At 42.9% G+C, this 12,177-nt stretch overlaps 1 protein-coding gene and 1 long non-coding RNA gene across 2 annotated transcripts; both read left to right on the forward strand.

The window, feature by feature from the left end:
* Positions 1–3,690: 3,690 nt before the first annotated feature.
* On the forward strand, positions 3,691–4,742 carry LOC129751370 (uncharacterized). The gene is made up of 3 exons (XR_008738692.1): positions 3,691–3,790; positions 3,908–4,155; positions 4,228–4,742. It is a non-coding gene; the product is annotated as an uncharacterized LOC129751370 (long non-coding RNA).
* A 3,675-nt stretch (positions 4,743–8,417) lies between these two features.
* On the forward strand, positions 8,418–11,864 carry LOC129752948 (uncharacterized). Its single transcript, XM_055748741.1, has one exon. The coding sequence runs from the start codon at positions 8,418–8,420 to the stop codon at positions 11,862–11,864; it is 3,447 nt and encodes a 1,148-aa protein (XP_055604716.1).
* Positions 11,865–12,177: the final 313 nt, after the last annotated feature.

Here is a 12,177-nt window from a genome sequence, read left to right on the forward strand (position 1 = left end):
CACAAAATTTTCAACTTGAAAATTCTTCGGGCAAAAATCATTTTTTTCGATTTTTTCTGGTCGGGGGTCGTGCGAAAAACCTTGAATTTTTTGAATCACACAAAATTTTCAACTTGAAAATTCTTCGGGAAAAAATCAATTTTTTAGATTTTTTCTGGTCGGGGTTCGTGCGAAAAACCTTGAATTTTTTGAATCACGCAAAATTTTCAACTTGAAAAATTTTCGGGAAAAAATCATTTTTTTCGATTTTTTCTGGTCGGGGGTCGTGCGAAAAAACTTGAATTTTTTTAATCACGCAAAATTTTCAACTTGAAAATTTTTCGAGAAAAAATCTTTTTTTTTCGATTTTTTCTGGTCGGGGGTCGTGCGAAAAACCTTGTGTTAACGCTGAACCACCCTAAACATAGTGTCATGAAGATCGATAGTATATACTGTACCTAGATTTATAGCAGCATTCTAGATGAGCTTTTCTTTTGTTCAGTCAATTTGATTGTTTGTTAGATAGTAGTAGAAGAGAGAGTCTACACACCCTAGCTCTCTTAGGTAGATTTTTAGTAGACTTGAATAAATCTGCCTCTTGGCTCTTGAACACCGCACGAGACGGTCGTTTTACTGCAGCTCGCGTGTTACAGTTTGTTTTATCCGAGCCCGTACTAAGTCCGTGATCGTCGTCAAGTGTCCGTTGTGCTTTTCTGTGGCCACCTCACTAGCCCCTCGAGCTAGTCGAGGTTATGAACACTCATAGTGGTCCTTCGAGCCGGATATAGTCTAGTTTCCGGAAATACAGTGCGCTAGTGAAGTGACCTCAGAAAACGCGGAACTTGGACGTTCACCCGCGAAAAAGCATCGGAACGTTTGTCCGAACAAAAAAATGGTGCACTTTGTGAACAACGTGTTCTGAACAATGGAACATTGTGTCTGCGGAACAATTGTGGCTTGTTCCTGGAAATTTTGAACAATTTGTGCGATAAATGAAATCCAAGTTAATGGAACTATAAGTGCAAAAATAAAAACCCGATCCAAGTGCATGAACATTGAGCGATCGGTAGAAATAAGTGAAATTGGAATTTCAACCCTCGATCACACGTGCATGAACGATCGAGTTGTGTGAAACAGTTCCAGAGGAAAAAGTGCTACAAAAGAACGAAAGCTGTTTGCGTGGTGCAGTAGAGTGGATGACGTACTGTACAGGTCGAAAGAGCTCGAGAGAATTCGCCATTTTGATGCCAGTTTGATCCCCCACGAGGCTGGATTGCTGGACATGTATGTATGCTATGCCTGCAAGTTTTAACATTTTTCAGGGTCGGTCATTTACTGGTGGAATCGTTAATTGGAAGTCAGGTAAGATCGTGCAAGTGGGTGCGTTGTTTCCGGAAGTTTAGTTATAATTGAATTTTTGAGCATTTTTCCTTTTCGCCATGGCGGCTGAGAAAAAGATCCAGGTGATGTCTTATTACCGTATGATAGACTCCATTGAGTCACGAGCGGAAAAATTGCTTTTGTTTGTGCGTTCGTTTGATACCGAGAAGCAAGAAAGTTCACTTCTCGAAGACAAGCTTGAGTCGATTGACCAGATGCGTTCTTTGTTACATGAAACTGAGGTTAAATTATATGGGGTAATTAAGGAGGATGAGGTTGGGTCCCTGCAGATGACGATTGAGAAGATTGAAGATTTGTTTGATGATATCCGCCACCGTGTTCGAAAGATTATCCGGGAAATCGATCCTCCCAAGCCGATAAGTGCTCCAGCAGCGGTTAATTCAACACAACACTCCCATACAAAATTGCCAGATATTCCCCTCCCCCGATTCAATGGCCAATTGGAAGACTGGCTGACATTCAAGTCCCAATTTAATTCGTTGATTAAGCGTCGTGAGAGTTTGTCAGAAAGTGAGAAATTATTTTACTTAAAAGCTGCCATCCAAGATGGTTCAGCCCGTCATGTCCAGTCCTCCGAAGACAATTTCTCATCACTGTGGAAGGCATTGTGTTCGGAATTTGAGAATAAGCGATTGTTGGTAGATAGGCATATTGCTCAACTGTTTCATCTGAAACCTTTAGTTCGCGAGTCTGGATCCGCATTACGAACTTTACTGAGTGACGTTACTCGTAACATAAGAGCTTTGGCTAATCTTGAGCTAAAATTAGAACCTTTATCTGAACAGTTCTTGGTTTTTCTGGTATGCGCGCGATTGGATACCCGCACCAGAAAGGATTTCGAGCTTCAGTTTACTGATCATTCCTTGCCATCTTGGGAGAAACTTCTCGAGTACCTACAGTCTAGATGTAGATGCCTAGAGAGCATAGACCAGGATAAACAAGAGGTTCAAAGCTCAAGCTTTCGTGGGAGATTCGGGCACAATGAGCGAAGTTGGTCACACTCATCTAAGGTTCTAGCGATCAATACCGGCAGGTCATATGGTAACCCTGTTTGTTTTGCATGTAAGGGGAATCATTATTTGAGCAACTGCGAAGACTATCTGAAGCTACAATTACGCGATCGTATCTCGAAGGTGCGCAGCCTTGGATTGTGCATGAATTGTTTCAGCAACCGACACCATGTTAGAGACTGCAAGGGGAGCTCCTGCAAGAAATGTGGAGGCCGTCACCACACTACGTTGCATGAAAACAATGCTAACCAGCCAACTCAACCAACACCTACCCCGCGTAGGACCCCTGAGATGCCTACAACGTTCTCAAATGCGCTAGTAGCTTCCGTTGCATGTACCAATTCGCAGCCAAAGCAGTACATTCTCTATACCGCAGTTTGCATGATAGAAGACGAGTTTGGAAATTTGATCAGTTGTCGTGTTTTGCTCGACAGTGGGTCGATGCATAATTTAATATCCACGCGTGTGGTAAACGCGTTGCGCTTGCCAAAGACGAAGGTGAACATGTCCGTTGAAGGTATTTCCGGTGCACCTAAGATGATTTCAAGTCAGGTCAGAGTAAAGATCCATTCCACCTACAAGTCAGACTTCACTGTGTGTCCTGCTTCGGGCAAAGGGGTACTTACAGCTCGTATATCTAATAAGCTTCCTCCTGACATTGCCGGTGGTAACGCTCGGTTAAGGATTCCTGACGCTGGGAGGAAATGCCGTTGCATGCTGTACTCTCGAGTTCGAGTGCGGCTCGTAGGAAGGGCACGATGGGACTGGCGAGCGAATGACCCAGAAAAGGGATGGATGAGGAGCAATGACAATATGGGTTTATTCACTCACACCTGGGCGAGGGAATGCGTCTGTCATTCAAAGAGTGGAAAGTTAGCAGCGTCCCACTCACGCTAATGATGCAACTGTATGTCGAACCATAGTCGACGTCATCGGGAGTTAGTCGACTAACGAGGGGCTACTTAGTAGCAACGCTATTGTATTGTAGAATAACTATCTAACTGCGATAATAAGTACTATGCCATATCGACGCCCCACATCCCCCTTCCACTCCAAAAACAAGAAAAGAAAACCAAATAACCAAATTCAGATCGCCTCTTTGACAATTTTTTGTTTTAGAATTTTCCATATAGAAAATTAGGGCTTTTACACCCTGATCAAATGTTATTCCTGGTTTGTGAATTGATGTTCAGTCCGGATGACACTTTGTTTTGCGCATATTTTGATAGGTTTCATTTTAGCGTGTGAGGACGGATGTAAACAAAACGGAAAACTAAACTTTGTTTAGAATGTAAACAAGTCGAAACATTATTGGATTTTTTTGTTTGCTCAATCGTTTTACAAAACCAAACTTCGCGACTTAACTTGTTCGTGCTACAAATTTGAATACGTTTTATATGGTAAGGACTGCATTTAGTAAGTCTATAAATTTCATTCGAAAGATTTACGGTTGATCGTTGTATGCAACTATATTTGGGACTCCACAAATTTGGCTCTACTTCATCAATGGTTTGCAGGGGATACAGATTGCCAGGCATCAACTCGTTACGCAGAGCAAAAATTACCGATTGGTCGGCGGAGATCACACAGCCTATGCATTCAGGAGAATCAGGCATACCCGGTATGATGGATATATCGGACGCGATTTCGGAAAACAGAGGCAAACGGATCCAAGTAGTTTCCAAAGCAACCTTTGGCGATTTGATTAGACCGCAAGGCCTGGATCTAAAGAACGAATTGAACACTTCAGACTACCGTGCAGAAGGTAATGATTATATGCATTCAATTGCACCGGCGAGGGTGTGGAAAAGTTTTCCTTGTTTCTTTCTTTTTTTAGATACTCGAATTCATACAAATAAACACTATACGGAACGACATCAACGCAACAATGAACCTACAGCGCAGAACTTCAATATTTGTAGGAAATAAGCTCCAAAGAAGAATGCGGAAATTGCTAGATCTAGAAGAAACGTTCAGTCGATGGTTTTTTGGTATGTTCGCCTGATTTTGTTTAAGGACACTAGCACTTTGGCAATCTAAATGCCTGCATCGGAGCTGAGTTTTGTTTTCTATGGCGATATGACGTACGCAAGTGTGAAGATGGCAGTGGAAAATCAAAGTGGTCCTGTACGTAGTTTTGGATCGTTCGGATCGCAGCTATTACTATGCGATGCCGGGGTTCTGGACGAGACATCCAGCTGGACCAATCCTAAATAGTTCCTCTTTTAAGTTAGAACAGACTTATGGAAAGAGGTAGCCAAACCTGGAGCAAACGGCGCGTTTCTGTATTGCATCGCCATGGCTATTTGTCGAGCGTACTGGTGCTCCCCTTCTCAAGATGGTCTTATGCGTTATATTCATTCTGATCCTGTACAAGATAAAAGTTTAGAAATACTGCGAACCACCGGACGAAATGCTTCATTTGTTATTATAGACATTCGATGTGCAGAAGTCACGATTTCCTATTCTCAAGTTTGCTACAACCTATGTCAATCCTGGAACATAAACAAAAGATGAACATAAATGCTAATTCTTCAATATTCAATCATGGTGACAGTGACCGACATGTGAATTTATGTGCTATCATAGCGAAATCATTCTGCTCTCTGAAAAAAACTAGCGGTAGGCATTCCAACAATATGAAGCTGTGCTTTCATGTACACACCAGAAAACGTGTTCCTAATTCTGATTCGAAAAGTCTGGTTAGGCTTAAGTAAAGAGGGCGCTGCAGAAACAATAGAATAAGCTAAAATCTGATTCCAATCATTTGGGGTTTAAAATTCGCTTGGACTACTTTGTCAGCCAGGCTAGTCCGATCTGAAGGAAAAGGTCAAATCTTTATTGCTTACGATTACCCTTGCAATATGACTTCGTTCGTTCTATTTGTTTGATCAAATTCACGTGAACTGGATTTAATTTAAAATAACACTTCGAGCTCTTCAACATTGTTTTATATGAGTTTTATAACACGAACATTACAGTTTGTGTTTTTTAAATACTGGAGATGTTCCGTTTTATATTTTTTTCCCAACTAGACGGCAAAATAAAAGTTCCGGAAGTAAGTGGAAGTAGAGTTAGCTAGCAAGTGCACAAGGTCGTCGCTGCATTTCTCTAGCAGAAACAAATTAGGAGAGTCTGTATCACTTGAGGCTTTGAATCTCTCAAAAAATCTTCTTTTTTTTTTACACGAAATTTAAATAGGATAAGGTCATCATAGCAACCTCGAACACATTATCTTTGAGAGTTTATTCCGCGCTTTGCAAAATTGAAATTTCAAAGGTCTAGCTTGAAGGAAGTTAGTTCCTATAGGAAGAAACCCACGTCGTGACTTTGAACTGTCTTTCAATCAGGCGGCTGCGTTTCTAGACTGGCCTTTCGCAATGCAAAGGCCTTCAACGTGCTATTAAACTCTCATTATTTCTGACAACCCACTAGACATCAAGTCTGAATTGACTTGATTCAACTAGGCGGAAGTTCTCATCGCGCCATCAACTTTAAGTAACACTGAGCGAAAGTACCAGCGCATCATCAACTCTGAATTAAACCAGGCGGAAGTCCTCATCGCGCCATCCATCTTTCGGAATACTAGGCGGAAGTCCTCATCGCGCCATCCATCTTTCGGAACACTAGGCGGAAGTCCTCATCACGCCATCAGCTCTACGTCTTACTAGGCGGAAGTCCTCATCGCGCCATCAATTCTACATCATACTTGGCGGAAGTCCGCATCGCGCCATTAATTTTCCAATACTAGGCGGAAGTCCTCATCACGCCATCAACTCATGTCATACTAGGCGGAAGTCCTCATCGCGCCATCAACTCTATGTCATACTAGGCGGAAGTCCTCATCGCGCCATCAACTCAACATCATACAAGGCGGAAGTCCTCATCGCGCCATCTGCTTTTGTATTAACTAGGCGGAAGTCCTCATCGCGCCATCAACTTCACATCATACAAGACGGAAGTCCTCATCGCGCCATCTGCTTTTTATTAACTAGGCGGAAGTCCTCATCACGCCATCTGCTTTGTATTTACTAGGCGCAAATCCTCATCGCGCCATCTATTTTCCAATACTAGGTGGAAGTACTCTTCGCACCATTCGTTTCACACGAAACGGAAGTTAGCATCGACTCTCTCAATTTACATTTAATCAATTTTTTTTTAGAAAGTGTCAACGACAGACTATTGATATACGATAAAAGGTCTGTTATACGGAAGAGGTCAATATTTAGAATTAATCACAATATTAGCATTGCACTGCATCGAATATTAAAAATGGCCACCAAACAGCCATACATTTAAGTACGTAAAATTCCTGATTTTCAAGTGAAAGATTCTCAGGGTCGCTAAAACGTGTAAAATAGTGAATATCCGGCAGGATCGCCAATTGTGTGTCCTGCTTCGGGCAAAGGGGTACTTACAGCTCGTATATCTAATAAGCTTCCCCCTGACATTGCCGGTGGTAACGCTCGGTTAAGGATTCCTGACGCTGGGAGGAAATGCCGTTGCTTGCTGTACTCTCGAGTTCGAGTGCGGCTCGTAGGAAGGGCACGATGGGACTGGCGAGCGAATGACCCAGAAAAGGGATGGATGAGGAGCAATGACAATATGGGTTTATTCACTCACACCTGGGCGAGGGAATGCGTCTGTCATTCAAAGAGTGGAAAGTTAGCAGCGTCCCACTCACGCTAATGATGCAACTGTATGTCGAACCATAGTCGACGTCATCGGGAGTTAGTCGACTAACGAGGGGCTACTTAGTAGCAACGCTATTGTATTGTAGAATAACTATCTAACTGCGATAATAAGTACTACACGCAGCGAAAAGGTTTTTTATTTCAAAGGAAAGTGCCACAAAAACAAAGGATTTTTTCCTTTGGTTTTGGGACAAATAAAAATTCTTTTGGTTCAAAAGCATTTTCCTTTGTTTCAAAGAATTTTTCTTTTGAAAAATCTTTGAATCAAAATCTTAATACTTTGAAACAAAAAACAGTTTCATTTGATACAAAGTTGTTTTCGTTCGCCACAATGTTATTTAGATTTAGATTTAAAAAGATTGGTTCATTGAACCATTTTCCATTTATTCCAATTGGAGGACATATTTCCTGTTGTTTTGAAATTCCTATTAGGAATTTCAAAAAATAAAAAGAAAGAAGTTTATATGTTAAATTTATTTTTATTTACAACAGATGAAACACTTGGCCACAAACTAGTTCACTAAAATCGATCCGGTCCAAATTTTTGTCGACCTGACCGCTGGATTTGGAGCGGAGTCATCGTGCGCAGCTTTCATCTCGGTTGAGGCATCCACGGAAACCATCCTTCGGCTCTGGTTCTGTAAAAACGCAATCACTTATAGAAAATCTTCGATATTCACTCTTTAATTAACATTCTTACCATACTTCATCCTGAATCCTTCTTATATAGCTAACTCTGACCTACATTTTCACACGACCAGCCAAACTTGATTCGATTTTTCGGTTTTATATTCTTCTTGCAAGGCAAATCAAAATATCTTTTGAATCAAAGGCTGAAGTTTTTATTTAAAGGAATCATTTCTTCAAGTTAAAAACATTTTCCTTTGGTTCAAAAAAAGTTGACTTTGTTTTAAAAGAAATCAGCTCAATTAACATTAATTTAGAATCAAAGTATTTGCTTAAATTCAAAATCCAAAAATATTTAGTTCAAAGAATTAATTCTTTGTTTCAAAAAATATTTTTTTGAATCAAAAACAAAAGTTTTTGGTTCAAATAAAACAGGAGTTAGATTCAAAAAAATGAATGTTTTGAAACAAAATCATTTTTGTTTTGGTTCAAAAGCCTAGTTTTCTCTGCGTGTATGCCATATCGACGCCCCACATTCACCTACAGCACAGAATGTTTGGTCATGAGCAAAATTACAGGAAACTTGCCAATCAATTCGTTCAATATTGATCCTGGGCAAATTCCGTCAGAGATAGTACTCGCAGATCCGTGGTTTAGTCAATCACGAAGAATTGATATGCTTCTTGGAATACAAGTGTTCCATGAAATGTTTACTGGGCAAACCCATACCATAATTGAAAATCCTCCTTGTTGGTGCGAAGAAACCGTCTTTGGTTGGGTAGTAGGTGGTGCTATTGAAAGACCAGAAGTTGATCGAACGATCTCTAATGTCTGTAAGATCGTTACGAATGAGGCGTTGAGCGAGCAAATTAGTAGATTTTGGGAAGCCGAGTCCATTCATGAGCCTCGAATGTTGACTCAAGACGAAAGAGCCGCAGAGCAAAGTTTTTCCGAAACTTGCTGCCGATTGGAAAATGGTCGCTATGAAGTAGGTCTGCCATTGAGACCCAGTATAAAGGAATTAGGTGACAGTCAAACGATAGCTTTGCGTAGATTTCTACAGACAGAAAAACGACTGATTCACGACCAAGATCTTTACGACCAGTACCGAGAATTCATGCATGATTATGAAACCCAGGGCCATATGATTAAATGTGACACCAATTGCTCAGAAGGATATTTTCTGCCACACCATGCGGTGCTGAACTTGGCAAGCACCACGACGAAGACGCGTGTCGTTTTTGATGCGTCTGCAGCAGCTTCAAGGGGAGGTTCCCTGAATGATCACCTTTACGTTGGCCCTACCATTCAGTCCAAGCTCGCCGAAATCGTGCTACGATTTCGGGTGCCCAAGATTGTATTTACGGCAGATATTATGCAGATGTTCAGGCAAATTAGAATCCGAGCAGAAGATCAGAAGTACCAACAGATATTTTGGCGTCGCCAGCCGAACGAATCTTTAGAGGTGTTCCACTTGACGACAGTAACGTATGGGACAGCCTGTGCGCCTTTTTTGGCTACAAGAACGCTTGAACAGCTTTGCATGGATGAGAAGAAGCGTTTCCCCTTAGCGTCGAAGGCGGGAACCGAAGATGTCTACATGGATGACATCTTGACTGGAGCGGACACGTTAGAAGATGCCCTGAACCTGCAGACTCAATTCGTGCAAATGACCCAGGCCGGTGGGTTAAGTCTCCACAAGTGGGCGTCGAATCATCCCGAATTATTGAGGCAAATTGATAGTACCGAACACGAAAGAGCGTTTTTCGAAGATGAGAAAACCACAAGAACTTTGGGTTTAACCTGGCAACCCAGAAAGGACGTATTTTTGACCAAATTGCATGAAATTGAATTCCACTTGGGACAAACGACAAAGAGAACCATATATTCTGACATCGCCAAGCTTTATGACCCACTGGGACTGCTGGGTCCGTTGATTTTCGCTGCGAAAGTACGAATGCAGAAAATCTGGCAACTGAACGTAAACTGGGATGAAATATTGGCACGAAACGACGCTGAAATCGGGGAGGTTTTCCGCAACCAGTTGAAGGAGATGGGTGAAATAGTTGTTCCCCGTTGTGTTTTTCCACATTCGAATCCACAATCTGTTGAATTGCATGGATTTTGTGACGCCTCCAGTCTGGGATATGGAGCTTGCGTCTATGTTAGATCTTGTGATACGATCAACTGTAAAATTTCCCTCCTTACCTCAAAATCTCGAATCGCACCTTTAAAGAACGCTAAACTAACGATACCGCGCTTAGAGCTTAGCGGTGCGCTTGTGCTTGCACGATTGATTTCCAATATAACGCACAACCTTAAGATTTCATTTTCCAAAATCATTCTCTGGTCCGATTCCACCACAGCACTTTCCTGGATCAAGACCGACCCTAGCCGACTAAAAACCTACGTAAGCAACCGAGTCATCGAGATACAAGAGTTGGCTAAAGGCATTGAGTGGAGATACGTGGGGACGCATGACAATCCAGCAGATGTAATATCTCGAGGATTGTTGCCTTCCGAGATACGAGATTGTGAAATCTGGTGGTCAGGCCCGAACTTCCTGTACCACGACGAAGAAGATTGGCCTAAAAGATTCCAGCACATCCCGACCGAGCAACTTCCGGAAACGAAAAACCCAAGCATGAGCCTCACAGTTACTGACCCTCCTGCCATGTTTTACCTGTTTGCGACGGAGAACAACTTTAGAAAAATGCAGCGAATAATGGGATTAGTTCTACGATACATCGACCACATACGACCCAAGAAAGACAGACAGCATCGATACGGCGTCCTACGTATTCCAGAGCTACAACGAGCGACGGTTGCATTGGCCAGTATTGCGCAACAAGAGACATTCCCCAACGAATTCAGCTGCCTCGACGCCGGAAAGGTAATTCACAGTAAAAATAAACTAATCAGCTTATCTGTGTTTTTAGATCGATCAGAATATGTTCTGCGAGTGGGGGGTCGAATTCGTCACGCACAACTGCCCGAAAGTCAGAAGCATCCTATTATTCTGCCAGCCACGCACTGTTTCACTCACGCCGTGATTCGTGCGTATCACGTTGAGATGTTGCATGCCGCTCAACAGCTTCTACTTTGCGGATTACGCCATCAATTTTGGATTCTGCATGGCCGCAGTACGGTGCGAAGGGTTATTCGCCGGTGTGTCACTTGCATGAAAGCAAAACCGGTAGGAATGCAGCAGAAAATGGGTGACCTACCCATTGCGCTATTGGAAGGTGTGCATGCATTCTACAACACTGGGGTAGATTTTGCCGGACCGATCTACCTGCGACAGCATAACAAGCGTGGGACTGTTTCGTACAAAGCATATGTGGCCGTCTTTGTATGCTTTGCTACACGTGCGATCCATCTAGAGCTAGTGGGCGATTTGACAGCGGATTCCTTCATCGCCGCACTACACCGATTTGTGTCCCGTCGGAGCAAGTGTGCCAGATTGTTCTCCGACAACGGTCTCAACTTTGTGGGCAGCCGCTCAAAGTTACGAGAAATGTACGACCTGTTTCAGTCCCAGCTCCTGAAAGATAAATTGAACGACTTTTGCTCCAAGTCAGCCATCGAATGGAACATGATTCCACCAAATGCCCCACACTTTGGCGGGTTGTGGGAGGCCGGTGTGCGTTCTGCCAAGTACCACCTCAAGCGCATCACTGGAACAGCGAACATGAACTTCGAAGAATACACGACAGTGTTGGCCCGCATCGAAGCGCTGCTCAACTCGCGGCCTATTACCCCGCTGTCCGAGGACCCACAAGATTTACGACCTCTGACTCCTGGTCATTTCTTGGTCGGCCGCCCTCTGACAGACATCGCAGAACCGAGACTTGTCGAGCGCAAGGAATCAACACTATCTCGCTGGCAACGTTACTCGAAAATGGTCCAACATTTCTGGGATCGTTGGTCTCATGATTACATCACGACGCTACAGAACCGCAACAAGTGGCATGTGCGGTACCCCGTGAAAGCTGGTCAACTGGTCATCATTCGTGAAGACAACATGCCGACAACAGCGTGGCGTCTCGGCAGAATTGAAACTGTTATTTCTGGTCCCAATGGTTTGGTGCGCGTCGCAGATGTGCGTGTGCTGATGGGTCCGAAGGCACCAAGGTATTCCGACGTCCGATAGCCAAACTGTGCCTGCTGCCAATCGAGGACAACGAGGTAGAACCTGATAACGACTCCGAAGACGGCAACGAGAATTCCGAAGTGAAAAAGTGATTGAAATTTTCTATTTCAATGGGGGCAGCATGTTAACGCTGAACCACCCTAAACATAGTGTCATGAAGATCGATAGTATACTGTACCTAGATTTATAGCAGCATTCTAGATGAGCTTTTCTTTTGTTCAGTCAATTTGATTGTTTGTTAGATAGTAGTAGAAGAGAGAGTCTACACACCCTAGCTCTCTTAGGTAGATTTTTAGTAGACTTGAATAAATCT

This window comes from Uranotaenia lowii, chromosome 3 (assembly GCF_029784155.1).
Source record: "Uranotaenia lowii strain MFRU-FL chromosome 3, ASM2978415v1, whole genome shotgun sequence".
NCBI classification, from domain to species: domain Eukaryota; kingdom Metazoa; phylum Arthropoda; class Insecta; order Diptera; family Culicidae; genus Uranotaenia; species Uranotaenia lowii.